The sequence below is a fragment of the Salvelinus namaycush genome, chromosome 15 (genome assembly GCF_016432855.1).
Source record: "Salvelinus namaycush isolate Seneca chromosome 15, SaNama_1.0, whole genome shotgun sequence".
Lineage (NCBI taxonomy): Eukaryota > Metazoa > Chordata > Actinopteri > Salmoniformes > Salmonidae > Salvelinus > Salvelinus namaycush.
The window spans coordinates 10,030,820-10,044,503 of NC_052321.1; the positions used below are offsets into that span (position 1 = coordinate 10,030,820).

General features: G+C 45.7%; 1 protein-coding gene across 1 annotated transcript in view; it reads right to left on the reverse strand.

Annotated features, from left to right (window-relative positions):
* LOC120060180 (unconventional myosin-VI-like) overlaps positions 1-13,684 on the reverse strand; it is a 123,923-nt gene that overhangs the window by 43,716 nt on the left and 66,523 nt on the right. The window contains exons 15-19 of the mRNA XM_039009311.1: positions 10,356-10,513; positions 10,003-10,094; positions 9,041-9,113; positions 3,261-3,388; positions 242-337 (exon numbers count right to left, since the gene is read on the reverse strand). Of these exons, the coding sequence (XP_038865239.1) occupies positions 242-337; positions 3,261-3,388; positions 9,041-9,113; positions 10,003-10,094; positions 10,356-10,513 (547 nt within the window). The remainder of the gene's footprint in view (positions 1-241; positions 338-3,260; positions 3,389-9,040; positions 9,114-10,002; positions 10,095-10,355; positions 10,514-13,684) is intronic.

Genomic DNA, 13,684 nt, shown 5'->3' on the forward strand with positions numbered 1-13,684 from the left:
ACAAATACCCACGCATACAAAACATTTAATAAACAGACATTGCCATGTGTGCTACTGCTAACAAGCTAAGAAGACTATTACCAGCAGCAGCTGTATATTGTAATGAAAACATTTAAAAAAAAAAAAAATTTAAACGGTTACACCACGTTTGAGATATAACGGAGTACAGGTTGACGTAGTGTTATCAACCAATCATCCAAGAGCAAATCGACATATAACCATCGACGTGCGTGACGGTTACCGTCTCGTAGCACACGGCTCCGGCAAAGTGTCTGACGATGAATCCTTCATCATCTCTGACGTTCCTGTGGACAGCCAGCTTGGACTTCCTAGGAACCTGAAGAGACAGCAGCAACATAATATATTAGACCCTCTTTACATAATTCACATAGTGTCTGTGTACATGTGTTGGTTTGTGTGTGTGAGGTGTGCGAGTATGTGTTGGTGTGTGTATATATATGTGTTGCTGTGTCGGTGTGTGCGTGTCTGTGTGTGTGTATGTTGGTGTGTGTGTGTGTCAGTGTGTGTGTGTGGGCGGGCGTCGGTGTGTGCGCGTCGGTGTGTGTGTGTAAATGTGTGTGTTTGTGAATGTGTGTCGGTGTGTGTGTGTGTGTGTGTGAATGTGTGTCGGTGTGTGTGTGTGTGTGTGAATGTGTGTGTGTGTGTGAATGAGTGTGAATGTGTGTTGGTGCGAATGTGTGTCGGTGAATGTGTGTGTGAATGTGTGGGTGTGTGTGCGAATGTGTGAATGTGTGTATGTGTGTTAGTGTTGGCGTGTATGTGTATGTATGTATGTGTTGGTGTGTGTATGTGTGTTGGTGGGTTTGTGTGTGTACGTGTGTACGTATGTTGTGTGTGTGTACGTGTGTTGTGTGTTGGTGCGTGTGTGTGTGTGTTGGTGCGTGTGTGTGTGTGTTGGTGCGTGAGTGTGTGTGTTGGTGCGTGAGTGTGTGTGTTGGTGCGTGAGTGTGTGTGTTGGTGCGTGAGTGTGTGTGTTGGTGCGTGAGTGTGTGTGTTGGTGCGTGAGTGTGTGTGTTGGTGCGTGAGTGTGTGTGTTGGTGCGTGAGTGTGTGTGTTGGTGCGTGAGTGTGTGTGTTGGTGCGTGAGTGTGTGTGTTGGTGCGTGTGTGTGTGTGTTGGTGCGTGTGTGTGTGTGTGTGTTGGTGTGTGTGTGTGTTGGTGCGTGAGTGTGTGTGTGTGTTGGTGCGTGAGTGTGTTGGTGCGTGAGTGTGTTGGTGCGTGAGTGTGTTGGTGCGTGAGTGTGTGTTGGTGCGTGAGTGTGTGTTGGTGCGTGAGTGTGTGTTGGTGCGTGTGTGTGTGTTGGTGGGTTTGTGTGTGTGTGTTGGTGCGTGTGTGTGTGTTGGTGCGTGTGTGTGTGTTGGTGTGTTGGTGCGTGTGTGTTGGTGCGTGTGTGTGTGTTGGTGTGTTGGTGCGTGTGTGTTGGTGCGTGTGTGTGTGTTGGTGCGTGTGTGTGTGTTGGTGCGTGTGTGTGTGTGTTGGTGCGTGAGTGTGTGTGTTGGTGCGTGAGTGTGTGTGTTGGTGCGTGAGTGTGTGTGTTGGTGCGTGAGTGTGTGTGTGTGTGTTGGTGCGTGAGTGTGTGTGTGTGTGTGTGTTGGTGCGTGAGTGTGTGTGTGTGTTGGTGCGTGAGTGTGTGTGTGTGTTGGTGCGTGAGTGTGTTGGTGCGTGAGTGTGTTGGTGCGTGAGTGTGTTGGTGCGTGAGTGTGTGTTGGTGCGTGTGTGTGTGTGTGTTGGTGCGTGTGTGTGTGTGTGTTGGTGCGTGCGTGTGTGTGTGTTGGTGTGTTGGTGCGTGTGTGTGTGTTGGTGTGTTGGTGCTGTGTGGGTGTGTTGGTGTGTTGGTGTGGGTGTGTTGGTGCTGTGTGGGTGTGTTGGTGTGGGTGTGTTGGTGCGTGTGTGTGTGTTGGTGCGTGTGTGTGTGTTGGTGCGTGAGTGTGTGTTGGTGCGTGAGTGTGTGTGTTGGTGCGTGAGTGTGTGTGTTGGTGCGTGAGTGTGTGTGTTGGTGCGTGAGTGTGTGTGTTGGTGCGTGAGTGTGTGTGTTGGTGCGTGAGTGTGCGTGTGTGTTGGTGCGTGTGTGTGTGTGTGTTGGTGCGTGTGTGTGTTGGTGCGTGTGTGTGTGTTGGTGCGTGTGTGTGTGTTGGTGCGTGTGTGTGTGTTGGTGCGTGTGTGTGTGTTGGTGCGTGTGTGTTGGTGCGTGTGTGTGTGTTGGTGCGTGTGTGTGTGTTGGTGCGTGAGTGTGTGTGTTGGTGCGTGAGTGTGTGTATTGGTGCGTGAGTGTGTGTGTTGGTGCGTGAGTGTGTGTGTTGGTGCGTGAGTGTGTGTGTTGGTGCGTGAGTGTGTGTGTTGGTGCGTGAGTGTGTGTGTTGGTGCGTGTGTGTGTTGGTGCGTGTGTGTGTTGGTGCGTGTGTGTGTGTGTGTGTGTTGGTGCGTGAGTGTGTGTGTGTGTTGGTGCGTGAGTGTGTGTTGGTGCGTGTGTGTTGGTGCGTGTGTGTGTGTTGGTGCGTGTGTTGGTGCGTGTGTGTGTGTTGGTGCGTGTGTGTGTGTTGGTGCGTGTGTGTGTGTTGGTGCGTGTGTGTGTGTTGGTGCGTGTGTGTGTGTTGGTGCGTGTGTGTGTGTTGGTGCGTGTGTGTGTGTTGGTGCGTGTGCGTGTGTTGGTGGGTTTGTGTGCGTTGGTGGGTTTTGTGTGTGTACATGTCTATAAGACCCTCATCAATTTGCATGACCAGTGCTAACAGTATGATTTTACATTGTGCGTGGATACTATTTATAAAAGGATACTCACCTAGCTCTGGAGGTATGGCATTATGATTCATATTATACAACCATAAACAACTGAGAGAATATTCTTTTCAATATGAAAGGGATGATTAATATCACCTAAAAACATCTGCAGCCGGCCCAGTCTAATCCTTTGGTCTGAATTGATACCAATGCAGCATTTCAAACAGGATTTTTACACCTGTTAAAAATGTATAGAAAAAGGAACAAAAGTTCCCTAAGGGAATGGGGCTGCTGGTTCACAATAGCTCTCGTGTTTCACATAGAAAAAGTAGCAGAACGTCTATTATAACACCATTCTGACCCCTCGGCATGAAGATCTGGTTAGACAAGGCAGTATCAGTTGACTAAAAGCTGAACCAAGGTCAGTTTAGCATTTTTCAATATAAATGTTTCAAGTTACGATCCAGGATGGGTAAACTGATCCCAGATACGTGCCTGCAGGCAACTTCTACCCAAAGCTCTCACCGTCAGTCTGAAGTGGTCTTTGTGCTTGCTGTGGATGGCCTCTGCAAAGTGCTGGTCGCTGGGCAGTGGTAGGCGGTTCTCTTCATCCAGAATGTCCAGGATGCCCACCAGCTTGGCTTCCACCAGGTCTATGGGAATAAATGAGATGCATTATTACGGATGCAGTCGGCAGCATGTTCAGTTCAAGTCCAATTATTGAGATAAGAAAGTTCTTTATTGATCCCAAAGAGGGAAATTAAATGTAAAAAGTCCTGTGCTCCTAATGTTGCAATGCCATCAGCGTTTTTAAAAGTTTGTCAATGTCACTGTGTGAAGCCATATGCAAAATGTCCACACTGTGTGGACAATAAAGTTATATTCTATCCTATTCCAGAGAGGAGCAGTCAGTGAATCAATGTTCCCTTTCCCTGGGAAAATTGACAACTTTTGTGTCTGTCTTTCATTGTGCGGTGTGGCCTGAGCCGTCTGGTTTCACTGTGCGGTGTGGCCTGAGCCGTCTGGTTTCACTGTGCGGTGTGGTCTGAGCCGTCTGGTTTCACTGTGCGGTGTGGTCTGAGCCGTCTGGTTTCACTGTGCGGTGTGGTCTGAGCTGTCTGGTTTCACTGTGCGGTGTGGTCTGAGCCGTCTGGTTTCACTGTGCGGTGTGGTCTGAGCCGTCTGGTTTCACTGTGCGGTGTGGTCTGAGCCGTCTGGTTTCACTGTGCGGTGTGGTCTGAGCCGTCTGGTTTCACTGTGCGGTGTGGTCTGAGCCGTCTGGTTTCACTGTGCGGTGTGGTCTGAGCCGTCTGGTTTCACTGTGCGGTGTGGTCTGAGCCGTCTGGTTTCACTGTGCGGTGTGGTCTGAGCCGTCTGGTTTCACTGTGCGGTGTGGTCTGAGCCGTCTGGTTTCACTGTGCGGTGTGGTCTGAGCCGTCTGGTTTCACTGTGCGGTGTGGCCTGAGCCGTCTGGTTTCACTGTGCGGTGTGGTCTGAGACGTCTGGTTTCACTGTGCGGTGTGGTCTGAGACGTCTGGTTTCACTGTGCGGTGTGGCCTGAGCCGTCTGGTTTCACTGTGCGGTGTGGTCTGAGCTGTCTGGTTGCACTGTGCGGTGTGGTCTGAGCTGTCTGGTTTCACTGTGCGGTGTGGTCTGAGCCGTCTGGTTTCACTGTGCGGTGTGGCCTGAGACGTCTGGTTTCACTGTGCGGTGTGGCCTGAGGCGTCGGGTGTTGAAATTGGAGGCACAATGCCTTCTTTATCCAGATGTTCATCATAATACGTCCCAGTGAATTATTCATTCAGTACATGATTGGAATAGGATCTGACAGAGGCACACCAATACATTTGCATTATTAGGCACCTGTGCATAAATTGGGGGAGATTGATGATATATTTAAATGGACATCCAAGCAGGTCATTTGCAAGTCATATAAACGTTATTCATGGCTGCCAGTTAACCTGGCAGCTGAATAATCATAACTCTGTTTGATATACAAATCTAAAATGGTTCACCTTGCCACCAATGGGACGTTTTATCCCATTCACTGGAGGTGGGGTTGTGAAAACACAGGCAGCCTGGCTGAGTCTCTCAGTCTCTCACCCCAATTCAGGGGGTTCAAAGAACACTGGCAGTCACTCATTACACTGACCGGTTCCATTCAGAGCCCTCAGCGATGGAAACTTCCTGGTTTAATGAGGAGCCACATGTTGTGGTGCCCTCAAGTCACTAGCACTGGATAAGTTATATTGTTAAGCCCACAGCAGTAGGGAATGAGCCCAAACTGTTTTAGCCAATCTCAGTTTCTGGAAAGTGCGAGTGCTCTGTGGAGGGCTACTTCTCCGTCAGTCTGCACCTCTGCCAGTCTCTCTGTCAGTCTGTATCTCATCTCATCATGTCTTGTATGAGCCTTCAACATTACATGCAGACCAGACCGAACACGTCAAACTTGGTTCTATTTGTTACGCTCAACGCGCTGCAAGTCCGGCATCTCCCATCTCCTCATTGGTGTTTAGGAGCATATACCCACGTGGGTGATTGAAAGATTAACTGACATCCACACTCCAGTTGGTTGTAGTAATGGACGTAAAGTTTGTTGCCAACCTCCATATAAAGTCCAAAGAAGAAAAATAATCCTGAAGGAAGGAGGAGAGATGACGAGAAACAAATTTGGTTTACCGTTTTATCTGTGGATTAATTGGTCGGAGTAGAGGACCATGTGCATTTCAGGTAAAATAACAACCCAATGTTTATATCCCAGGACAAATTATCTAGCAACAGCAAGCTAGCTAGCTAAATTGCCATAAATGTTTAATGCTTTTCGATCTGTCCCCAAATTAATATATTTGGTTCTGAGTTTGTTCTGATATTTCAACATACGTGTCCTTATCGTGTCTGGTGTGGGGGTACAAAATCAACATGCGCGAGCGGTTTGGCCAGCATGTTAAACATACAGGGATTCAAGTCAATCATATTTCTATATTTCCTCCTGCTGCTGGAGATTTCCACTCCAATCTCTACAACGTGTGCACTCACAATTCTCCTTGCCTCTCCTTCTGTTTGGTTCTTAGAGGCCACCCCTTGCCAGACCCAGATCCCAACTCTTTCCTTCTATAGCCAGTCCAGAATCAGATCCCAACTCTTTCCTTCTATAGCCAGTCCAGAATCAGATCCCAACTCTTTCCTTCTATAGCCAGTCCAGAATCAGATCCCAACTCTTTCCTTCTATAGCCAGTCCAGAAACAGATCCCATCTCTTTCCTTCTATAGCCAGTCCAGAAACAGATCCCAACTCTTTCCTTCTATAGCCAGTCCAGAATCAGATCGCATCTATTTCCTTCTATAGCCAGTCCAGAATCAGATCCCAACTCTTTCCTTCTATAGCCAGTCCAGAATCAGATCCCAACTATTTCCTTCTATAGCCAGTCCAGAATCAGATCCCAACTCTTTCCTTCTATAGCCAGTCCAGAATCAGATCCCAACTCTTTCCTTCTATAGCCAGTCCAGAAACAGATCGCATCTATTTCCTTCTATAGCCAGTCCAGAAACAGATCCCAACTCTTTCCTTCTATAGCCAGTCCAGAATCAGATCCCAACTCTTTCCTTCTATAGCCAGTCCAGAATCAGATGCCAACTCTTTCCTTCTATAGCCAGTCCAGAAACAGATCCCAACTCTTTCCTTCTATAGCCAGTCCAGAATCAGATCCCAACTCTTTCCTTCTATAGCCAGTCCAGAAACAGATCCCAACTCTTTCCTTCTATAGCCAGTCCAGAAACAGATCCCATATATCTTTCCTTCTATAGCCAATCCAGAAACAGATCGCATATATCTTTCCTTCTATAGCCAGTCCAGAATCAGATCCCATATATATTTCCTTCTATAGCCAGTCCAGAATCAGATCCCATATATCTTTCCTTCTATAGCCAGTCCAGAAACAGATCCCATATATCTTTCCTTCTATAGCCAGTCCAGAAACAGATCCCATATATCTTTCCTTCTATAGCCAGTCCAGAAACAGATCGCATCTATTTCCTTCTATAGCCAGTCCAGAAACAGATCCCAACTCTTTCCTTCTATAGCCAGTCCAGAAACAGATCGCATCTATTTCCTTCTATAGCCAGTCCAGAATCAGATCCCAACTCTTTCCTTCTATAGCCAGTCCAGAAACAGATCGCATCTATTTCCTTCTATAGCCAGTCCAGAATCAGATCCCATCTCTTTCCTTCTATAGCCAGTCCAGAAACAGATCCCATATATCTTTCCTTCTATAGCCAGTCCAGAATCAGATCCCAACTCTTTCCGTCTATAGCCAGTCCATAATCAGATCCCAACTCTTTCCTTCTATAGCCAGTCCAGAATCAGATGCCAACTCTTTCCTTCTATAGCCAATCCAGAAACAGATCACATATATCTTTCCTTCTATAGCCAGTCCAGAATCAGATCCCATATATCTTTCCTTCTATAGCCAGTCCAGAAACAGATCCCAACTCTTTCCTTCTATAGCCAGTCCAGAAACAGATCCCATATATCTTTCCTTCTATAGCCAGTCCAGAAACAGATCCCATATATCTTTCCTTCTATAGCCAGTCCAGAAACAGATCGCATCTATTTCCTTCTATAGCCAGTCCAGAAACAGATCCCAACTCTTTCCTTCTATAGCCAGTCCAGAAACAGATCGCATCTATTTCCTTCTATAGCCAGTCCAGAATCAGATCCCAACTCTTTCCTTCTATAGCCAGTCCAGAATCAGATCCCATCTCTTTCCTTCTATAGCCAGTCCAGAATCAGATCCCAACTCTTTCCTTCTATAGCCAGTCCAGAAACAGATCCCATATATCTTTCCTTCTATAGCCAGTCCAGAATCAGATCCCATCTCTTTCCTTCTATAGCCAGTCCAGAAACAGATCCCATATATCTTTCCTTCTATAGCCAGTCCAGAATCAGATCCCAACTCTTTCCGTCTATAGCCAGTCCAGAATCAGATCCCAACTCTTTCCTTCTATAGCCAGTCCAGAAACAGATCGCATCTATTTCCTTCTATAGCCAGTCCAGAATCAGATCCCAACTCTTTCCTTCTATAGCCAATCCAGAAACAGATCGCATATATCTTTCCTTCTATAGCCAGTCCAGAATCAGATCCCATATATCTTTCCTTCTATAGCCAGTCCAGAATCAGATCCCATATATCTTTCCTTCTATAGCCAGTCCAGAAACAGATCCCATATATCTTTCCTTCTATAGCCAGTCCAGAATCAGATCCCAACTCTTTCCTTCTATAGCCAGTCCAGAATCAGATCCCAACTCTTTCCTTCTATAGCCAGTCCAGAAACAGATCGCATCTATTTCCTTCTATAGCCAGTCCAGAAACAGATCGCATCTATTTCCTTCTAAACCCAGTCCTTACATTATGTTTGACCTTGGAGCGTACAGTACAGGTACAGAATGCATCACCTAGAGGCTTGTTGTCAGTGTGCTGTCTCACATATTAAAACAGCCAAATAGTTTAGTAGCTGCTCTTGGGGAGTTAGACTTCCCACCCTGATGAGTTGAGATAGATTGTGTGAGAACCAGGTTCTGGGAAATATCCTGGAATCTATGTAGCTATACTGTAAGTGCAATATTAGAAAAATGTTGGGGTTATGTAAGAGCTCCACCATAGAATGAAATATAGCATAGACATCTCAATGAGCTTCACAGCTTACTGCAGAAGACAACAAGATCTGTGAAATATCTGTGAAACCCTCCCAGCTGTGTCATGAGAAGTCGTGAGCGCAGTTCTGACCCAGAAAGGGGCGTGTTTACGGAGTCAATACAACAACATCTAACTTCAAATGCAGTTCAAGTTAACAAACACGTAATCAGATGTTTATCGTCTACAACATTGCAGATGTCTTCGGAGGATGGAATACCTAGCAAACTACCTCAATGTGTTGTGAAATCTGTTGTGAAATGTAGTCTGAAATTAAATCTGTCATGAAATGCAATCTGTTCTGAAATGTGATCCAAAATAAAATCTTGTGAAATGTATAACGGTCTTAATTTTGCTGGACCGCAGGAAGAGTAGCTGCTACCTTGGCAACAGATAATAGGGATCATGCTGATCATAGCTATAGTCATCCGTCTTGTGTTTTCATGGTCATCACTCACTTAAATTTGTCAAGGTCCCATCCTGACATCTGCATATTGCTATTCTGCTGTAGGGCTTTTTGACGCGAGAATGAGTGCGCATCACTCAAACGTGACGTCTGCTTATAAACAAATGTCTCTATGGAGTAAGGTGAAAATGGTTTGGCAGTGGCACCCACCTATACAGTCCTGGTTGTCGACATAATGAACTTCACTGACTCCCAGTCCCTCCTTCTGATACAGCTCTTGCTCCTGCAGAAAGAGTGGCAAGTCAACACTGAAGTAGGAAGATGTTTCTCCTAACCACTGATGCTGGCTCAGATCTTATTTCATCCTCCTAATAGGGCTAGTGCATTGTTGGTTAAGGGCTTGTAAGTAAACATTTCACTGTAAGTTCTACACCGGTTGTATTCGGCGCATGTGACAAATAACATTTTAATTAGTGTAGATCTAGCAACACTCATGACTTACTGAATCAAGTACTGAAAATGGCTTTTTATTTATTTATTTTTCTGGATCATTTCAGGCCAAAAGACACAAATCTCTGTTTTATCTAGTTCAAACATTGTGAAAATTCCTTAAAATTATCAATTGTTAATTGGAGACCGTTGCAAATCAATGAATAAAACAGGAGTCCCCAGTAGAGAAGAGAAACACTCATCTCCACAGACAGAAACATTACCATTATAATGAATGTAACGTGTAGAGCGACACTTCTATGGAGAGATTACACAGGCTGTGTGTGACTGTGGAGAGACCGCACAGGCAGGCTGTGTGCGTCTGTGGAGAGATCGCACAGGCAGGCTGTGTGCGTCTGTGGAGAGATCGCACAGGCAGGCTGTGTGCGTCTGTGGAGAGATCGCACAGGCAGGCTGTGTGCGTCTGTGGAGAGATCGCACAGGCAGGCTGTGTGCGTCTGTGGAGAGATCGCACAGGCAGGCTGTGTGTGTCTGTGGAGAGATCGCACAGGCTGTGTGTGTCTGTGGAGAGATCGCACAGGCTGTGTGTGTCTGTGTGTTGCGTGTCACACATCTTTAGCTTGTTGACCGACATCCTCCTGGGTCTTCAGTGGGAGTCCAGAGCTTAAAGAACACTAGCAACCCACCTCCGCGCCCCCCACAAGTCTCCATCAATCACTCACCTCTTTAAGTATGCGCTCGTTGAAGAACTGCTGCAGCTTCTCGTTACAGTAGTTGATGCAGAACTGCTCAAAGCTGTTGTGCTCAAAATACTCTGTGGGGGGGGGGTAAGAACATGAAAGTGTAAATGATCTGCCACGTCCAGTGTTGGAATGAAGAATGATCATCTTCAGGCAGTTACTGGTACTGTATATATCCAATTAAGTCAGTTAGTAAAGTTTTTAGAAAGATAAGAGTTTATGTGAGGCCATGCAGGAAACAAAAGCCTTCCAGATAAATGAATGGTGAGATGGATAGATAGACAGAGGGAAAAAAACAGACAGAGAAACTCACTGCTCTAGAACGACATACTTACCAAAACCAGCGATATCCAGCACCCCAATGAAGTTGGAGGAGGTGTTGAAGGGGAAGCACTGGTTGACCCTCCTGACCACGTGATCGAAGAGGCAGCTGTACACGGCCTTGGCCAGGGCGTCCCGGGCATTGTTTGCCTGTTCCACCTTCAGAGGCACCCTGGGGGGAAAAGACAGCTGGGCACTGAGCAGCCAAAACTGTGACAAGGCTACTTCTTAATAAAGATACACAGTTTTAATCAATGCAGCCATTTCTCACACCAGGTTAATGTGCAAAGAAAGTTGGAGTTGTTTCTTAATTAGTATTTACAGGATGGTATAAGTGTGTTATTTTCTAAGACAAGGAGGTCCGGAGGTCAAAAGAGACGCTATTAGAAGTGACTGTACTCCCTGAACCCTGGCTCACTCTCATTACCATAGCACTCTCCAACACCACTTGGCTTCAATTATTCAAAGTGGTTGAATAGTTCTTCTGAACTGAACAAGTTCAGCTATGGTGTAGTGCTCCCCATCCTGCACCCAGTCTTGTGGCTGGTATCTAACATGGTGGACTGGAATACTATTCAAAATGTATCCTGCTGTTTTTTCTCTCCTGAACAGGCTTAGAGCTGTAGCAGCCGGTTCAGAGCAAACCTTTGACCTGTTGAAGTCAGGCCCAGATACCATTTCTGCTTACTTCCCACCCCAGTCCTCAACATATTCTCATCTATAATCTACTCACGATCAGCCTCCTTAAATGGTTCTCCATATAGCCCTTAGCCAGCCACTCCACTTCAGATCCAGAGACACCAGCCACTGCACTCACACCCCCCCTCCCCCCGATTCTCAACCTCCCCAGGAAAAGGCGAAGTGTCTGGGGCCCAAATGACATGGCCCAGCCCCTTTTCCGGGGTGGCAGGTAGCCTAGTGGTTAAAGCGTCGGGCCAGTAAACGAAAGGATCGAATCCCAGAGCTGACAAGGTAAAAATCTGTTGTTCTGCCCCTGAACAAGGCAGTAAACCCACTGTTTCCCAGTAGGCCGTCATTGTAAATAAGAATTTGTTCTTAACTGACTTGCCTAGTTAAAAAAAGTTTAAAACATTTAAAATCCACCTGCTTTCAAGGCACCAGGCTCCAGGCTACCTCCCCTCCCCCCTCAGATACAACTGCATTATTCATGGCGAGAAAAGACTGAGGCCAGGCTGCATCTGGGCCTGTTGAAATATTAATCCAGCCCTGTTACTCTTGGATGGTATCAATACAGCACCACTGGGTTGTTTCCTCCTAGGACCTCTGCTTTGAAATAGCTGTCTAGGAACACTGTGGGCTCTATTCTCAGCTGGCGTTAAGGAGGCACAAATGTCAAATGCAATTTCGTTGTGTAAAAACGGTCATTTTTCAAGCCCTTACGCTAGGTTCGTCAATTTACCTGTCTAACATCATCTGGCTTGCGTTGAGGTGGGAGGGGTGGTGATGGTAGGCTATAGCTATATATATATCTGGACGCAGTAACGATGAGTGAATGTTCCCCGTCTCTTTATATTGGCTCTTTTTCCAGCTCCTATAAAAATAGTTTGAATGTGTGTAAAATCCTACATAGTCTACGCCTAATATTATATGCCTACAATGAGTAATTATGGTGCCTGTAACTGTATATAGACAGCCTATTTAAAACAAGTTGTTTCGTTTTATTAGAATTATTCACTGTCTTTTTAGGTCTTATCAATAGTGAATTTAAATTTTGCTCATTGAAAATGTTTGGCCTGTCCATAGCTCAGACATAACACATTTTACAGTAGGCCTATATATCAGTGTGCATGCTATTTTAACAATATATTTCCATATTGAAGCCATGCAATTACTGTTCAAAAACATATTCAGCATATTTAGCCAATATGGGATAGGCCTACATTTTTCTATTTTGTTTCTGTAGGCTATTTAACAAAATAGGCTGTAACGGACTAACATTCGAATTTGAGTTGATGACAACGCAATACATAAAATACAGTAAATACACAACTTGAAGTAACCACACTATACAGTGCAGTCGGAAAGTTCAGACCTCTTGACTTTTTCCACATTTCGTTATGTTACAGCCTTACTCTGAAATTGAATAAATTGTTTTTTCCCCTCATCAATCTACACACAATACCCCATAATGACAAAGCAAAAACCATTTTTTTTTTTTAATGTTTTTTTTAAATTTATGTTAAAACCCCCCCCCCCCCCCAGAAATATCACATTTACATAAGTATTCAGACCTTTTACTCAGTACTTTGTTGGATCAACTTTTTTGCAGCGATTACAGCATCGAGTCTTATTGGGTATGACGCTAAAAGCCTGGCACACCTGTATTTGGGGAGTTTCTCCCATTCTTCTCTGAAGATCCTCTCAAGCTCAGTCACTTTGGATGGGGAGCATCACTACACATATATTTTCAGTTCTCTCCAGACATATTAGATCCGGTTCAAGTCCAGCCTTTGGCTGGGCCACTCAAGGACATTGAGAGACTTGTTTTCCGAAGCCACTCCTGCGTTCTCTTGGTTGTTGTCCTGTCGGAAGGTGAACCTTCGCCCCAGTCTGAAGTCCCGAGCCCTCTGGAGCAGGCTTTCGTCAAGGATCTCTCTGTACTCTGATCCGTTCATCTTTCCCTCAATCCTTACTAGTCTCCCAGTACCTGCCGCTGAAAAACATCCCCACAGCATGATGCTGCCACCACCATGCTTCACAGTAGGGATGGTGCCAGGTTCTCAAGATGTGACGCTTGGCATTCAGGCCAAAGAGTTTAATCTTGGTTTCATCAGACCAGAGAATCTGGTTTCTCATGGTCTGAGAGTCTTTATGTGCCTTTGGCAAACTCCAAGCGGGCTGTCATGTCCCTTTTACTGAGGAGTGGTTTCCGTCTGGCCACTCTACCATAAAGGCCTGATTGGTGGAGTGCTGCAGAAATGGTTAAACCACCTGACCAAGTCCTAAAGCAATGAGACTCCCTAAATCTTTCTCAGATTATTTCCAATCCCACAAGGTATGACTCCACACACCCAGAAAAGGCTACTCTCCTCAATGTTATCCTCACAAATAATCCTGATAGGTGTCAGTCTGGTGTTTTCTGTAATGAAATTAGTGATCACTGTTTTACAGCCTGTGTTCATAATGGCTGTTCAGTGAAACGACCTGTCCTGATTTGTCATACAGCAGATGCTTGCTAAAAAACTTTAATGAGCAAGCCTTCCTTCACGAACTGGCCTCTGTAAAATGGTATAGAATCAGCTTGATCACCTCTGTTGAAGACGCTTGGACCTTCTTTTTTGATATTTTCAGTGGTATTGTTAACAAACACACCCCCATAAAG